Genomic DNA, 19,053 nt, shown 5'->3' on the forward strand with positions numbered 1-19,053 from the left:
TCGATACATTTCTTTTCTTTGGCGGTTGTTCGTAACAACAGAGGTCGTTCCGGTGTTTTTGAAAAAATATAAAATCCCATTTGGAAGTACGTATTACAATCCAAAACCGCTGAGTTTCGAACCCAAGACCCTTAAAGTCGAATCATACACATCAGTGATGTGACTGTTCCGTGACGGCCGTTATTCCCTGCCACCGTGATCGTACAGTTTTTTTTTCACCCACGCGGACGGCCGACCTATATTATTATCTTTATTAGTATCATATCTAATTATTATTATCTTATTATATTCTATATCTATTTATCTTTATCTATCTGATCTAGTATATTTACTTCTTTTATTCAATTAAAAAGAAATCGTGAGATGCAGTCTGCTGTGATGTAGGTTTCAGAAAAACATTTTCTTTATTGTGCCAACGTTTCGATCTTTATTGAGATCATCTTCAGGGCCAGGGATTTACTAGGTTAAATTTTTTTTTCTTGAAACTAATATGAAATTTCATTTTAGCGCCTTTAGAGACCAGTAAATATAAATTTTTAGCTGAATTTAAATTTATGAATTTTTTGACATCTAAAGTTTTTCCGATTTTTAAGGTCGTTATCTGAATACGTCATTGAAACGGCTATAATCAAAAAAGGCTACAAAGATTTTCACGTCAAAGGGACCATTTGAAAGAAGAGCAACGTGGCTTTTTAATGACGTACGTACCATTAAAATATATATAAAATATTTCTATAAGAAAATACACAAAATAGCATAATTATATGTCAGGAATTATTCTCGTTTGTTTAAATAGAAATAACAGATCGATTTCAATGTTTGATAGTAATTTATTTATTTAGAAATCGTGAGATGCGGTCTGGTGTGATGTAGGTTTCAGAAAAACATTTTCTTTATCGTGCCAACGTTTTGATCTTTATTGAGATCATCTTCAGGGCCTGGGATTTACAAACATTGTTTACATATTACAATTACATTTTGAATGTGGAAAAGTGAATTTATACAATGCAAGATATATATATTTTTTTATATATTCAATCAAGAGAAAAATGATGTTAGAGCTGGCACTAGGAATGTTATAAATATTAGACGTAAAATTAATTTACACCAATTTTCGCGAAAGTAGGTTTCAAAGGGCAAAAACATTGCCACTTTGGATGAGAGTTCTTTTCACCAACAAGTTTGTTATTACTGACACCGCCAGAGTTGGACAATTTCTCCTTTGTTTTGTAGGACAGGAACGTTACTTATTCCAGTTCGTTATCGTTAGGTTCTGGGCCTATGTTTTCTGCTTCCTGGTCTTACAAATACTGATTCACAAATCCTCCCCGATATCCCTTGACGACTGCGCGAAACGCTTGGAAAATATCATTAATTTTATGCATTTCGAGATCAAAAACCGATAAATTAAGTCATTTACTTTTTTAAGTGAATATTATCAATTTAAAGGAGATACGAGGAGCGTTGCTGGCCGCAACGGCTTAGACGTTGACCCGGCGCTCATCGCTGGAAGGTAAAGGTCCCCTTCTAGGAATCACTTCGTGTGCCTCGTCCTTGTGGTATAGTTCCGCCAGGTTTTGGACTCATTAAGGATCCATTTTTATATGTATCCTCTTTTGTGGCAGGCCGCTAAGCCACAGTAGGGTTCAGGGCCCAGAGAGTCCAAGTTGTCCCGAATGTCCATGGACCCATGCCAGGGTCAGGTCATTAGTGTCACTGACATCCGTCGGGGCCTATTTGGAGATCCGAACACCCCTTGCCTTTACCTCGCACGAGGCTAGGGCCTTAAGTGTTGCCTGGCAGAGAAAATGGCGATACATATTCCTAGCCTTTTTATTTCTCTGGCGCATTGTTCAATCGCTATGATTTCAGACTGGAAAACTGTAGCATATTTACCTAGGTTTACCGTCGGTTCGGAGGCTAGCATACACACAGCTGAATTTCACGTAAACAGATCATTTAGTATTATAAAAGAATCGCAAGTATTGGGTTGTCCGGAAAATAATGCAGGATTTTGGTATTAAACAAAAAAAAAGAAACTAGTTACTTTAAAGCAATGTTCTTTAATCAAAATAATTTCCCATACTCTCAATACATTTCTCCCAACGTGTTTGTAACTTATTAATTCCGTCTGAGTAGAATTCAGAATTTTTAGAATTGATAAAGTCAATAAATGCATTTTCCAGTTCCGTTTGATTTTTGAATATTATGTGTTGTAAGTAGTGGTCCAGGTGTCTAAAAAAATGGTAGTCAGTAGGCGAGAGGTCCGGAGAGTAGGGTGGGTGAGGCAAAGTTTCATAGCCAAGCTCCAATAATTTTTGTGACGTTACACGTGACACATGTGGTCGAGCGTTGTCATGCAACAAAATGGGCCCTTTCCGATTGACCAAAGAGGGCTTCATTACTGCCAATTTCTGATGCATGGTATTAATTTGGTTACAGTATGATTCAGCATTGATGGTTTCGCCAGGATTTAAGAAGCTGTAGTGTATTAAACCAAATGAAGCCCACCATACCGTAACCATTACCTTTTTTTGATGAGTTGGGGGCTTTGGAAAATGTATTGGAGCTTCTCCTTTGTCGAGCCACTGTCCAGAACGTCTAGTGTTATCGTAGAGAATCCACTTTTCGTCACATGTAACAATTCTGGCCAGAAATGGGTCATTTTTGTTTCGACAAAGAAGTGATGCACAAACATCAAAGCGCTGATTTTTTTGGCGATCGTTTAATGAGTGTGGAACCCAATTTTCGAGTTTTTTCACTTTTCCAATCGCCTTGAGGTGGTCAGCGACGGTCGTTTTACTGACTTTGAGTTGCTCTGCAAGTTCTCGAACAGTTGTTTTGGGGTTTTCTTCCACCACTGATCGCAGAACATCATCATTAAGAGAGGAAGGCCTTCCACGACCTTCTTCATCTTCAAGGCTGAAATCTCCCTCCCGAAATTTTTTAAACCACCTTTGCACAGTGCACTCATTAACACAACCCTCGCCCCAGACTTGGTTAATGTTTCTAGCCGTTTGGGCTCCGCTTCGGCCGAGTTTAAACTCGTAAAAGAAAATCGTACGAAATTCTCGCTTTGACATTATAAGGATGACTGAATTATTTCCAAGTAGCGGAATGCTACAGAGGTAAACAAACAATATCATTTGGAAGAGGATTAATAAGTGTTGACATTCATACAAATGAGTAATCCTGTAAACGTAAACAGAATATTTTATATAGATTTTTTTTAATGAAAACTTAAAATCCTGCATTATTTTCCGGACAACCCAATAATTTGTAATGCCATTATTTGCTCTGATTAGAAGAGTGGTCTCGAAGCTATCAAAAATAAATTCTCACTTGACCTATACATCTTAGAAATCAAAGCAGTTAACAGACATGTCGTATTCGTTTGGGTTCCTAGTCATGCCGGCATTTCTGGAAATGAAATAGCTAATCAACAGGCAAAGAACGTTACAAACCATCCACAAAGAACAATTTCCAACCCAGGTGATATATTCGTTTATGTTAAAAACTAAGGTGGGCGGCAAGATGGAATGTCTGTAGAGACAGTATGAAAGAAATTAAGCCAGTTGTACATAAATGGCCAACTGGGGAACTTGAGAGAAAAGAACTTGTGATTCTCACTAGACTGCGAATAGGTCTTCTTATATTTTTAAATGTTTGTCTGCTAGAGTTTTAATGAGAGTTCTGCGTGCAAGATTTCTTTCTTTTTTCAGAAATTTTTGAGGTTGCCGAAGCGGAAAAATGAAATAAAAGAAATTACAAATCACGGGGTGATAAACTACAGTGCTCAAAATCGCAATTTAAATAATGAAAGATAACTCCCCCCCACCAAAAAAATATATATTATGTTATTTGTTTCATTATTACTGTTAAGTAGTATTAGCGTATTTATTATATTTGAATGGAAGCATTATACGATGAGCCTATACTCATGCTGAGACTGTTGCTAGCCTGCCGCCATTATTATTATTAAATTCACTAGTTTTCGTGGTCAGCTTCACAAATTAACATCTTTCAATTAATTAAGGTTTTAAGTTGAGATAAAAAGCCATTGTCACGAACGGGAATCGAACCCACAATCTTCGGCTAGATACGCCGCTACTCTACCACTTGAGCTATCGTGACCTCGATCCACTCGGACACTAACTTCCCATCTCAACCCCACCTTTTGAATTTTACCTCCTTTTTGCCATTTTTCAAAATTCAAAAGTGGGGTTGAGATGGGAAGTTAGTGTCCGAGTGGATCGAGGTCACGATAGCTCAAGTGGTAGAGCAGCGGCGTATCTAGCCGAAGATCGTGGGTTCGAATCCCGCTCGTGACACTGGCTTTTTTATCTCAACTAAAAACCTTAATTAATTGAAAGATTATTATTATTATTGACCATAAAAGCCTATACGAAATGCTCAAAATATGGAACAAAAATTCAAACTTCTAATTAAAGAACTGGAAAAAATTTTACAATTTAAAATGGGTTTTTTGCATACATTTGGCCTTCTTTATTACTTAATCTTTTCCAATAATTAATCCTGGTAATAGGATAGTTTAGTTTATGGCTAATGTTTGTAGTCAGAGGTTTATAGCACTCAGGAGGGAATATCCACCTAAGATGGAAGATTTAAATGTTAGGGCGTGAAATGACCTTAGACGTTAAAACGCACTTAAAAATTAATAATAATAATAAAACAAATAAAATAGATATTAGGAACGGTAAAACATCCGTCGGTGAAATTTACACTTAATGACAATGTATTGAAAAGGTAATGTAGTTGTGAAATTATTGCTGACATAGATAACTTAACGGCCGGTAGATCCGCCTTTCTTCGCTATTTCCCTATTGTCAGTTGCTTCCGTTGCAAATTCTACACTCGGGATGATTTTGATTATTTTTGTAGAACGGTGAAATCGCTAGTGGTATATTTGATCGGTCACGTGCCCGTTCTTTCCTCGGAATTATTCTGTGGCCAATCAATTATATAAAGAGCACACTAATCGGTAAAAAGTCACCTAGTGTGACTAACCTTAACCGGTAGCGGATGACCTTATCAACGGAACAGAAGTGACTCGCTGGAAGGGAAGATACACCGTTTAAATTGACCGGATAGAAAGAACGTTAAAATGATAAAAAGTGCCAAAACCGAGGGAATCTTCTGCTTTTACCTCTCATTCCATTATAAGTCAGTTAGTTTCTGGTCCTCGCAGAAAGATTGGACAAGAAAAACAAAATTTATTTCAAAAGCTTTTCGGTCTGAATTAAACTTTTCAAGAAATGTGAAACCAAACTGGTTGATCCTCCGAAGAACCAAGGAATATATAAGTCTGATTTGGCTCAACCAATGTGTGTGTGAGTGTGTGTGTGTGTGTGTGTGTGTGTGTGTGTGTGTGTGTGTGTGTGTGTGTGTGTGTGTGTGTGTGTGTGTGAGAGTGAGTGAGTGAGAGTGTGTGTGTGTGTGTGTGTGACCATTACACCTCCTCCACACTGCATTGAAGGGAGCACGAATTGGGACATCCCCCGTTCTCGGTAGACTCTTCGCCGTCTCCTGTCACTATACAAACAGGAACGGTACTCATCAGTGAGCATAATAAAATTTCAATTGGTGTTATCTTCTTCCGCTCATTGCACCATGTTCTCCTGAGTTGCACGTGGCGGGCTGTTGCTGCAGGTCATCTCAAAAGGCAGATGTATGCGAGGCATTACGAATCCTTTCTGTTGATGAAGGCCTTGCCAAAACATCTTATCCTTGATTTAGGATCTGGCGGGCACTATGGAAAGGATTCCTTCTTGTACCAATAGACCATATTCCTGTCCTCCTTTTGCATCATAATGCGCTGAAATCCACTATCAGGCCTCCTATTGGCACTTCCAGTCTCTTGGGAAACCTGAGTCTGATTTGGCTCAACTAATTGTATGAACATTTTCATCATTCTCACTTGGGAGCGGCATGATGTTAGTTATAGTTTCACCTTCAGTGAGAGGAAATACAGTATGTGTGTGTGTGTGTATGTGTGTGTGTGCGTGCGTGTGTGTGCGTGCGTGTGTGTGTGTGTGTGTGAGAGAGAGAGAGAGAGAGAGAGAGAGAGAGAGAGAGAGAGAGAGAGGAGGGAGAGATTTAAAGGTTTAACGATCAAGGTTTAACTGTTTTGGCAAATTACCTAAAACAAATATTAATGCCGAATGAAACCTCATCTGATTCCTTATGTGATGAAAATACACTCCCAAAGTCAACAAGTTTATTACTCTAAAAGAATGAAATATGAAATGTATAGTAAAACTAACCCTATTTATTATTGCGGCAATAAGTTTAAAACATTTTCGTCGCATCTGGAAAGTGGCCGAAATAACAATGACAGCGAAGACTGGTCAACCACCAAATCAAGTTGCGACACGTACTTAAGAATTCTCTAGACCAAAGCCGCTCTTTCAAGTGATTTCTACATTCTTCGAGAAACGATTACATAAAAGATTAAACCTCCCATCGAAATACCAAAAACGAGCCTCATACCAAATCATCAACTTGGCTTTAGAACAAAACACCCAAAAATAAATCAAGTGTACAGAATTGCTGGTATAATAGAGCGAGAGATAGAAGAGATACATATATTTTCCGCCGTGTTTCTAGAGGTACGTATCAACAATTTGTCAAGGTCTGGCATGAATGCTTAATAAGCTAAAAAAAAATCTTCCCAACACATTAAACATAAGACTATACAACTGGGTCTTAAAGAACTACAGTTATATTGGCTTTTGAGAAGAAACTCCCGTTTGTCATAATGTATAACAAGATCACCCGGGCTAAGTATTAAAGTACATGGTCGATACGCCTCTAAGTACGCAGAGAATATAATTCATCGGTACCTGAATTAATCAGACATCTTGACTGATGTCATGAGAACCCGTTTCATAAACTGCATGGGCATTCGAATATCAGTGAGCCAGCTAGGACAAAGTCACCCTATGAGACTACTGAAGCCGAAACCAAACCCTACCTTGTTTCCTAGACCGCAGTTTCAACTTGATTAGATTTATTAGAAGGACATCAGTGGATGAAACCAACCAGCCTTTTGGATATTATAATAATGTAAAATTAACGCTTGCCAGTTTAGTTTTAATAAATAAAACGGCTGAAATAATATCGTCAAATAGGATCCAAGGGTAAAAATCTCAAATAATTGGAGTATGGCAACTGTCGAAACTTGTTCGGAGGAAAATGAAAACAAGGCAACTTATTAACCTTAAACCAATTGATTGCTTAGATTGGCAGCAGTATTCTTGTTAGCCGATAAGGTTCACACGAGATTTCATTATTCGGCACGTAACAACTCATTGCGGTGAGATTCGGCGAGAGATTCATTATTTATATGTTGCACAACAGAACGGAAAGAACGTTACACGATGGATTGTATGTGAAAAAATCCCTTTTCCTATTTTGTCCCTTTTTTAACTCTACCGTGGGATAAATCGTGTTCCAAATGTCGTAATACTTTTTCTTTACGTGGGTTCGCAACAGCAGAGGTCATATAAACCCCCAGGGTGCCGGTGTTTTTGAAAAAAGCCCATTTGTGAGTAAAACCAGGAACACACTTACCCGATGCTACGCCATGCGACGCTACCCGATGCTACCCGACGCCTTGCCACGTTTTGGTGGGGTGGGCACATCTATCCGACGCAAGCACACGTCGCGTACAGTCCACAGCGTTTATCACAATAATCACTATCACAATCGCAACGCATCTTTTGTTCTTAATGCACTATTTTGAGCAAAACCTCATAATAAATTGTTAGTTAAATTTTATGAGCATAACCATCTAATAAATTGTTGGTTAAACTTAATTGTTTTAAATAAAGTTACTCCTAACCATCATAATTAAACAATGTTTATAAAAATTATGCATTTTTTATCTCGTTTAATTTGGTTTACATTAAAATAACATGTTGTAATTAATATAACGACAAAATTATATGTACTTAGTTTGAAATAAACTACAAAAAATATGAGTGTCCTGTTCTGATGCTACCCGACATTACAAAATGGTGTAATTTTACGAGCAAAACTATGAAATAAATTGTTAATTAAATTTTATGAGTAAAACCGAGTAATAAATTGTTCCAATTTTAGTATATGTACCACCGAAGCGAGTACAAAAAATTGTTAGTTAAATTCATTAAATCAAAAAATCGTATTCCGGTGTTTTGATTAATTTTCTACCAAACCATTAAACTTAATTTTTTAAATAAAAACTAATTAGCTTTTAATCACAGTTAATTTGGTTTACATTAAAATAAATATGTTGTAATTGATATAACGACAATAATACATGTAGTTTGAATAAAAATATGAGAGTCCGGGTCTTTTGTCTTCGACTGTACTCGATACGACCCGACGAAATTCTGGACAATGGGGATCGCAGAGCGTCGGGTAGATGTGCACGGGGGTAATGCAACCTTATGGAAAATCGGAGTTTGGATTTGCGTCGGGTAGCATCGGGTAGATGTGCACGGGGGTAATGCAACCTTATGGAAAATCGGAGTTTGGATTTGCGTCGGGTAGCGTCGAATGGCGTAGCATCGAGTAAGTGTGTTCCTGGCTTAGTCGGGTTCGAATGCAGGGCCGCTGGATTCGAACCCGGGACCTTTACCTTACAGTGATGAGCGCCGTGTCAACGCCTAAACCTAAGCTATGGGCCAACTATCACTACTGTCCCCAACGACCAGAAAGGAAGGAACTTTTTTTATTTGTAATTTTTTCCGACTTTTGGCAACATTTAAGCCGTACACATGTAAGCATTGTTTATTTATTTGAAAAACAATTTGGTTACGATAATTCAATCATTTTGTTTTTCAATTCAGTAATTTTTGTATGGGCGTGTAATATTAAAAAAAGTGTAATAATAATATAAATATAACCATTATTTACTTACAACATATTTGTACGTTACTATCCACATGCTAAGCGCCATGTGGTTTTGCTTTTTTTTGTAACTTGCAGCCATATTTCACACAATATCGTTCTCGCCCTTAAGATTATGTTGTAGATTTGGTGGTAGAGAGTCAGACGGATAACTCCGAGAGAAAGATTGACTTTTCTTCCGAATCCGTTATTGGAGCGTTAAAAAGTAATCCGGGTTTCATAACAATCTAAAAAAGTCTCGCCCACTCGTCTCCATTTTTGCGAACTTTCGAATGTCGCATTCATAATCCAACTCCTAAGTCACCACTGGGCATCGATAAATGACTCTAAACTGCAATTGTCTCGTGGCCAACTGACTTGACTGAACTTGAAGTCAGTTGGTCACGAGTCAATTGCAGTTTAGGGTCACTAGTCGATGCCCAGTGGTGAGTTAGAAATTGGATTTTGAATGTGACACTTTTGGTAGTAGTATTCGTGTCAGCCATTGACTACCTTTGTTCAAGCATCGGCTATTTGCTAAATCTCCCCAGAGAAATCTATGTTGTGCTTTTCCTCTCTTGAAAGCTACTACCCTCTGGCATAAGAATGGCAACGACATATCGATATATCATATAAATCCATATATTTCTACATACATATATATAGTATATTTTTATCGATATATTTGAGTATAAATACTTCAAATATATCGATGTATTCGTTGAAATGTATCGATATATTCGTTTTTTATTTACGAAAAAATTAATTTATAAAAACTTGACTATAAATTTTTCTTATTTATTATTGGATAAATGTATGATAATATCTGAGACTTCTTGTGCCTCAACTAAACGACTGTTGCCTTCCGATTCACCTAATTAGGATATTCCTCATCTTATTTGTTGTTACCCTCCCACTTGATAAATTAAAATATATAGATATAATATTTATACACATATATCACATTCACACTAATTTACTAACCTGCACTACAACTAAATTGGAGGTCGGAAGATTATCGTGATCTTGCGGCTTCTTTTCTTTCACACTAATAAATACATTCAAACGGTATTTACAAATTCCATTCATACACTAAATTATCCTAATCAAAATTGTTTGACGGGCCTGTGGAGTACTCGATATTCCTTGACAGCCACGTCCTTCACGCATCACCTCTCACGCTAATAAATACATTCATTCTGGACAAGCCACTACACTTCGGAAGTATAGTACCAACGAAATGCCAATAACCCGTCCCTCACATCATACTACAAATATATTAATTCACGCAAATAAATACATTCATACAAATAGGGGGGGGATATACCACGTGTGGTGGGTTATATATAACCATACGCATTGTTTAATTTTAATTAATCGTTCAATTAATTATGCTTTTTATGTAAGGTCTTGGTTGAGATAAAACAGTCAGTGTCACGAGCGGGATTCGAACCCACGACCATCGGCTAAATACGCCGCTACTCTACTAAAGGTGGGGTTGAGATGGGAAGTTAGTGTCCGAGTGGATAGTCACGATAGCTCAAGTGGTAGAGTAGCGGCGTATGATAAAGCGCTGTACCACTTGAGCTATCGTGACTTCGATCGAGTGTTGGAGTTTTTCTTTCTCCATCCTTTTTTACAGTTCCGACTAAGCACATCTTGAGTGAGATGGTGAGACACATTCTAGTGCCATGGGTGAGAGGGTTGCACCGTTTTTGGCTAATGGTCAGCCTGTTCATTTCATTCTATGTCTGGGAACCCACTTTAAAGTAAACTTGTTTTGCTATCCCAGAGTCATTAGGCAGTTTAGGCCAGACACCCAGACTAGTTTGGAGTTGAAAGCATAGAAATTTATTGCTTGTTGGCTGCCTGCCTGTCTGAGAGTATGTATAATCAATATTCTTTACTATATTCACAAGTTTCCATGGTCCGCTTGACCAACTAATATCTCAATGAAAGCATTTAATTAAGGTTTTTAATTGAGATAAAAAAGTCAGTGTCACGAGCGGGATTCGAACCCAGATGCTCTACCACTTCAGCTACCGTGACTTCGATCCACTCGAACACTAACTTCCCATCTCAACCCTACCTTTTGAATTTTCCCTCCTTTTTGCCATTTTTCAATTTTCGAATTCTGCTCGTGACACAAACTTTTTTATCTCATTTAAAAACCTTAATTAATTGAAAGATAGTAATTGGTCAAGCGGGCCATGAAAATAAAGCAATTAATACCGTACTTTTCTTCCTGTTGGGCTAGCTCATATGGATATTCTAAAATAGTCGTAATGTACCTAAAAGTAATATATCGATATATTTTTCACGATATTTGGATATAAATGTATATACATACATATATATTAAAGTTTGCCATTCCTACTCTGGTTTCACCATTTTGCATTTCTTGAGTTTTTTTGGAGGGGGATTCTCGAGCGTCCAAAGAAGACATAAAATGTGTTTCTTCGGCTTTTACATATCCTCTTTCTAATTGTTCAATATACCTTAACAATAATTTTACTACTTTAACAACAATCTTTCCACAATTAATTATTATCAGTTCCACAACTAATTAGTTATACAAAAATAGCCTTCTCACGACGCTTTTAAATAGTCCCAGTATGGATTTACGGAAATTTCTGAATGCAAAATAAAGTTACGATTACAATAAAAAGTAATCTAATTAAAACTCATTTTTCTGAATAACAAATCTTTAAGTTTATTAAGTTATTCTTTCTGAAAAGATTTTTTTCTTTAAAAAAAATAGTGTTCTCACGACATACATATATATATAACGTAAGATAGCGGAAGAATGAGGGTTGCATTATTCGATAAAGTTACGATTACCTGAGCAGAAAAATTCTCATAACTGTGTCATAAATCCATAATCATTATTACACTTTTTCTTGCATAATCGAGTTCTTTTATACATAGCTTCTAATAATTTAAACAAGTTAAGTTTTTTTTGAGTTTTCGAGTTTATTTATTAGATACTTTTCAATACATTTTGTTCAACGTGAATACAAGGGGAAATGTCTAGGACATTATACATCCTTGTGGCAGAGGGCTTAAGTATATTTACAATATTTGTTGATTTGGCCTAGAGAAATAAGAACAGTTGTGAAAATTATACTAAAAACCACTTGCAGAAAGAATACATTAATAAATATGGAAGTTACAAATAATTACATATATTATAAATTATAAATCATAAGTCATTGACTACATATGTACAATAGATAAGTTTGATAAACAACACATTTATTTTAATATTAGCTAATTTCATAAATAAGTTAATAAATAAGCAAGTTAATAAATAATTACTAAATATTATAAGTTAAAATCATTGAATAGGTTTGTACAATACATAGTCAGACATTTACTAATTTGGTAAATAAATAAATATATAAACAGTAAAATTAACAATTTAATAAATAATATCACAGTGAATAAATATACAAAGCAGTCATACTAAAATGTATTTGACCCTCCTGTCTTTCCAATTTTTGTTGAGGTTAGAGTTTCCTACATTCTTTACTGTCATATTGTACTCTCAGCGCTACGTTCATAAAAGGAGCTAGTGTCCTTTTGATATCATCCTTAATGTATGGGATGTTTAAAATTTCGTGCATATAGCTTATACGAACACTTCTTTTAGAGGATGTAATTAACCTTAAAAATTTATGTGTGGTGATTAGTGACAGTTAATCGATAATTATTCAAAAATCGTGAGATGCGGTCTGGTGTAACACCACCTGACAGGCGTATAACAGCATTGGTCTAACTATGGTTTTATATATAATGAGTTTATTTTGGGGGAACATCCCAGATTCTCTACACATTAAAGGGAACAGAGTCTTGATAGCACACTTCCCTTTATCAACCTTTTACAAGTGTTGGTACCAAAGTTAAGCTTGCTATCGAGGTGTAAACTAAGCCTACGGGCATTCTAAATATTTCCAATTTCGCTCACTTCTGTAGTTGGCCCATTGAAAAAGTGCGAGGCCAGACCGACCAAGAAGATCGGAAACAAACATAGACAGCTACTTCTCTTTTTTCTTTTTTATGTGATTGTTTCTCATTCGGGTTGATTAAAAAAATTTATGAACTGAACCTTTTATGCATTACAGAGCTTATGTAGCCTTAATTATATTGAAATTCGAAAGTCAAAAAGGAGGAAACACTTGAAAGGTGGGGTTGAGATGGGAAGTTAGTGTCCGAGAGGATCGAAGTCACGATAGCTCAAGTAGTAGTGGAAGGTCGTGGGTTCGAATCCGGCTCGTGACACTGACTTTTTAAACTCAACTAAAAACCTTAATTTATTGAAAGATATTAAGTGGTCAAGTGGACCACGAAAACTAGTGAATTCCTCAAAACATTATTTATAAATATATCTCAACCAAGACCTTACATTAAAAGAATAATTAATTGAATGAAGTAACTTGGTCAATTGACCACTAAAATATAAATGGATTATTTATAAATAAGTAATGTTTTTTATAACCCTTAAAAAATAGAACTAGCATTTTTAAAATTTAAAAAGAGTTCAATTAAAACTGTTAATAGTTGTTATTAATATTAAGGATCACTTTTTTTTACTATTGTGGCTAACGACAGGAATCCCGTTCGTCACATACTCCCACGGCGAATGACAATGGCTTCAGTTTCTCACCTTTACAATTTATAATTGCGCCACAGAAAAATAGAGACAAAATGTGCCGGAAATGAGCCAACAACACAACCACTCTGGGTACTTGCTAATAGTTTTTCTCTCTGTGAGAGAAACTATTACCTAAATAACTTGTTACTTTTAAAAACTATTGTTTCGGAACATGAAATGATCTTTTTTTTAACAAGCGATTGGTTCTATCATTGATAACGTTATTAAGGAATTATTAATTCATTTAGTTTATATTAAATTTAGACAACGGTGATTTTGCTAAAGCATTTAATATAATTTATTGTTCAAATTACTTTCGACGCCCAGGCGTCCTCGGTCGAACAAGGAAAGGGAGGTAAGCAACAAACCGCAACAGACAAAATGTCAAGGTAGTCACCGTGCCATGCCCTTTATCAAAATGAGTGCTTTACATATAAAACTTAAAAAACGTAATATTCTATGATTGTGGTAAGTAGTACATTGCCGTCTTCAGTTTGTACGATTTTTATAGTCTTTTTCTGAAATATGTTATGAAACAGTTGTAGTTATGAGTTTATATGGCTTCGGTCAGGCAATGAGGAATTATTGTAAATTCAATGGTTTTTTTTTTTAAATTCACTAGTTTTCGTGGTCCGCTTGACCAATTATGAAAAATGGCAAAAAGGAGGGAAAATTCGAGAGGAGGGGTTGTGATGGGGAAGTTGGTGTCCGAGTGAATCGAAGTCACGATAGCTCAAGTGGTAGAGTACCGGCGTCTTTTTTATTTTATTTTTTTTATTTGAAAACAGCTAAATTTCCAGTAAGAAGGCACTCTTCTAGAACATTCAATTTAATTCCCTAGTTTTCGTGATCCGCTTAACCAATTATGAAAAATGGCAAAAAGGAGGGAAAATTCGAGAAGAGGGGTTGAGATGGGAAGTTGTTGTCCGAGTGGATCGAAGTCACGACAGCTCAGGTGGTAGAGTAGCGGCGTATCTAGCCGAAGATCGTGGGTTCGAATCCCGCTCGTGACACTGACTTTTTAATCTCAACTAAAAACCTCAATTAATTGAAAAGGATTACAATTTTAATATTACGAGAGTTGTTGTCCTATGATCTTCTCGATGAACTTGATCCGCAAATTTCTAACTGATGGATCTGAAAAGTTCGATTCCGCAAAAGCGAAAATTGTCCTGCACAGACTGCGCTAGTTATGGTGTTACGTGAATTGAAATAGTTTTTAAAAAGAACACTATTCATTACACAATACAAAATTGGAGTCACCAATTCCAATTAGGGAATCTTCGGTCTTAACTCGATGAAAGTCCGGAATGGATTCATTTAAAAATATGAATATTGGCAAGGGTTGAGGGATGTAACGAAGGAGAGGGGTTTCTTGGTAATGAACACGTGAAGATGTGATAAGGGAGGAATGTGAAGGGTTGCGATAAGGGTCGAGCGAGTATGTAACATACATGTATTGTTTTATTTCTATTCTGTTTTGATTACCTGAGGTACAAACAAGATGCTACCACTTTAGGATATCGGCGGGGTACACATTTAAAAGCATTTTTAGTAAGAAATCAGACCTCCAAATGGGGACGCCTAAATGACCGCAGTCTAAAACAAAATACGCGAGAAAGAAGACAAAAAGAAGGAAAACACAGAGCGCCGGCGATGACCTCAGCTGTTTGTCGGCCCATAAATTTCCCACTTCATCAATCTAAAATTACATTGGAGACATTTTAATAAAACAACCGTTAAAAAATACTTATTTAGGTATAGGGTAAATAAATAAGTTAAATTCAATTACTAAGTTATATCTTTATTACCAGGCGTTCTTACAGTATTTAATTAAACAAAGTTCCTTCCATTTATAAATAAAATAAACCCCGCAAATGTCACATTGTTTATTTACAATTTAACATATATTCATGATTTTGGTAAATTTTTGTTAGGGATTTAAAAACGTTTAATCAATCAATAAAATCAATAAATTAAAAAAAAATCGCAAAATAATCACTCAATACATAAATATTTGTAATATATTTACAAAGATGCATTTCCATTATAGATCAGGTTTTCATAATCAATATTCTTTACTATATTCACTAGTTTTCGTGGTCCGCTTGACTAATTAATATCTTTCAATTAATTAAGGTTTTTAGTTGAGGTCAAAAACTCAGTGTCATGAACGGGATTCGAACCCACAAACTTCGGCTAAATAAGCCGCTGCTCTACCACTTGACCTATCGTGACCTCGATCCACTCGGACACTAACTTCCCATCTAAACCCCCACCTTTTTGAATTTTCCCTCCTCATTATTTACTATATACTATCAACGACTTTTTTTTATTATGCTATTAATAAAATTAATACGTAGAAGCATTAAATGCAAGCAAAATACAGTGTTAGGACCAAGATCATTAGTCAGATTTTGGACGAAAGTTTGAGTGAATTCTAGATGATAAGACAATGCAAAAACAATTATTATTAATATTTTTTTAAAAGTAAGATATGTACGTGTACGGTTGAATACCTGCTGTTTTAAATTGCGTTTATAGGTTTGTAAATTTTTTTTTCCAATAGACAGGTTTAAAAACCCTGCAGTTTTATGATTTCTGATAAGTTAAGACTCAACGGCAGACGGGGTGCACCCGTGGGCCGGTGGGTGTGCGGCCCAAGAAATGAAAGAAGGGGTCCGCGATGGTGGGGACCAGTCGTCAGGTCCGAACAGGAGTAGTTCCAGCTCCAGTTCTAGCATGCCTACCTCTTGTGGCGGTTGTACTGTTGTTTTCTGACGTGCCATCGACATGCGGCACATCACACCTTTTTGGATAGCCGTCACCGCCGTTTTGGCGATCGCTGGAGCAAAAGGTACATATTATCCGTACGACCCGTGATTAAGAATTAGTAATGCATGTCGGTTTAGTTTAATTTTCTTCCTACTGATTACGCTCATGGTGATATGTCAAAGTCAAAAAACTTTTTTTTAAAATATTTTATTTAGAAATTGTGAAGGCCACGGTAAAAACTTTGAATACCTTTATGTCCAAAGAGTGCAGTCAATGACATTTACTGAAAACGTGATTTTAAATTCATCTGGTTGAAAGCATATGCACAGCCAAGAGGACTAAAATATTTTAATGAAATACGATTTTAACTTTCTTTTTTAATATTTATGAAATATGTTGCATGCGTTATTTGGAAAGGATTTTTGATGTTGAATCGATATTTTGTTCAGGCAAAGAAAATACCCTGAAGCCGATGAAAGCAAGAAATTGATAGTTTAATTATCAGTAATTTTATTTATAAATAATTGAAATCAATTAAAAATAGCGGAAATGTTCATTAATAATCCGCTGGCAAACAGATGGTGATTTTGCAACGACTTACGTCACCTGGCTGCCCTGTCTGAAGAATCGGCGCTCAGATTTTATCATTCCAATTGACACAGCTCGGGGGAAAAGGAAGAATAAACCAGACGATCTTCAAATCTTATATACGACTTTAGTTAATATTTTTATCAATGATGTCACCCAAATGTGATTCTATTAGATGCTACTTCCAAACAAGGTAGAAAGAAAAGTAAAGGTAACAACGAGGCAGGCACAACAGATTTCATTATGTTGTCTTCTATGGATGTCGAGTTACTTGCTAAGTACAAATGCTTTTTCTCGGAGGAGACATCTCAAATTGAATTGGGTGTCAATTTCAGTACTGGAAAAAACAATGAAAGATAGCAAGACCCATGTTATGCTCTTGAAGCGATATATCTCGGAAGAAAGTTTTGTTCAAAATTTGTTCAAAGAAAAAGGTACATCGGCCAGGACCTGGGGTATAAAATATCACACAACGAACAGAAATAGACTGGCTTCGAAATGCGAGCATTCCATTTTCTCTTAGGCACAAAAAAAGTTGGGTTCGAAAATTATGCAGAAGGGAAAAGACAAGGATCTTCGATTTGCGGGTGAGGTCACATTTTGCCTTTTAAAAGTTCTTCGAGCCTTGTAGTCGACATGTGAATTTTATTGTATTTCATTAATTGTATATATCTCAGACTATTGTATTTATGGCAACATTTACACGAGAAATAATTAAGGTTTTAAGTTGAGATAAAAAAGTCAGTGTCACGAGCGGGATTCGAACCCACGACCTTCGGCTTGATACTCTACCACTTGAGCTACTGAGACTTCGATCCCCTCGGGCACTAACTTCCCATCTCAATCCCACCTTTTGAATTTTCCCTCCTTTTTGCCATTTTTTTATTATCTCAACTTAAAACCTTAATTAATTGAATGTTATTAATTGGTCAAGCGGAACACGAAAAATAGTGAATTTAATTTACACGAGATTTAAAATCTCAGTGGGTTTTTGCTCTTCGTGGTGGATTCCGTGCCATATTTTCACTTTTTGCCGGTCTGGTTACTAGTGAAAATGCTCAATTAAAATACCCTGCATCTTTCTATCTTTTATATTGTAATTATTACTTTTACATCCTCCTCAAAACGTTTTTACAAACATTGAAAATTTTTAAAAAAATGCTTTGATCCTAAGTATGTAATAACACCCGTTAACAATTTTAAGCATTAAGTGGTCATCACTAGATGAAAAACAAAAATAAGAAGACTATTGAAATTAAAATTTTGTAATGTTTCAAGAATAGAGCCGATTAAAACCAACGGCATTGTGATTGTACCATGGAAAGAACCTTATCGAGGAAGCTCATGGGATTTAAGGACTCGTCGATTCCTGAAGATCCTTACAAGAACAATGTGTTAAGAAAGTTTCTATGTATGTCCGTAAGAGTTCTCATCGATCGCTAAGACTCTTAACATACAAGAATCGACAACTTGCAACCAGAAAATTTATGACTGTCCTTAAGACCAGAAATCCAACAAAGCCTGTGTATAAATTAGGAATAATGTATTAAAGTATTGATTGAACTACGAAAAAAAATTAATTTTTTCCAAAATGTATTAATAAAATTTTGCAGAAGCATAATTATTGCTAAAACGGGATGATCATGGTCGATAAAAGTGTGAATAAGTTAAATGCAACAAATTGGTAGATGTTGATGATCGTATGTATTTTGAGCAACCGTTCTAAAATCCAAACATCTGTTTATTTTTAAAAAAGTCTCAAAATACTCTTTATTCCTGAGTCCCAACTTACGTTGAACGTCGAAGAAAATGTACAAAAAAAATTATGACAGCATGTAAAACACTTCATACATGAACAGCATAAAATCAATTAAGTGCAAGATGGACGTTTCAAACCGAAATTGCGGTGAATAAATAGATGTGACAAAAGGCCGTTTATACATGAAATACAATTACATCAAGAAGAGGAGACAAGGCGTAAAACATCTTACATTCAGTTCACCTGAAACTGGTGTTGTTAAAAGCATGTTAAGTCTTTCAGCTATGTGTTTATAGAATAGGCTCAAATATAGTAATAATTTCACTAATTTCGTGGTTCGCTTGACCAATTAATATATTACAATTAATTAAGGTATTTAGTT

The 19,053-nt window shown here is 35.8% G+C and overlaps 1 protein-coding gene across 1 annotated transcript in view; it reads left to right on the top strand.

Annotated features, from left to right (window-relative positions):
• Nucleotides 1-16,271: 16,271 nt before the first annotated feature.
• The window catches only part of LOC106664622, an 85,467-nt gene continuing 82,685 nt past the window's right edge, over nt 16,272-19,053 (top strand). The window contains exon 1 of the mRNA XM_014390530.2: nt 16,272-16,406. Within this exon, the coding sequence (XP_014246016.1) occupies nt 16,343-16,406 (64 nt within the window). The 5' untranslated portion in view covers nt 16,272-16,342. The remainder of the gene's footprint in view (nt 16,407-19,053) is intronic.

This window comes from Cimex lectularius, unplaced genomic scaffold (genome assembly GCF_000648675.2).
Source record: "Cimex lectularius strain Harlan isolate CLEC.00 unplaced genomic scaffold, Clec_2.1 scaffold112, whole genome shotgun sequence".
Taxonomy (NCBI): Eukaryota; Metazoa; Arthropoda; class Insecta; order Hemiptera; family Cimicidae; genus Cimex; species Cimex lectularius.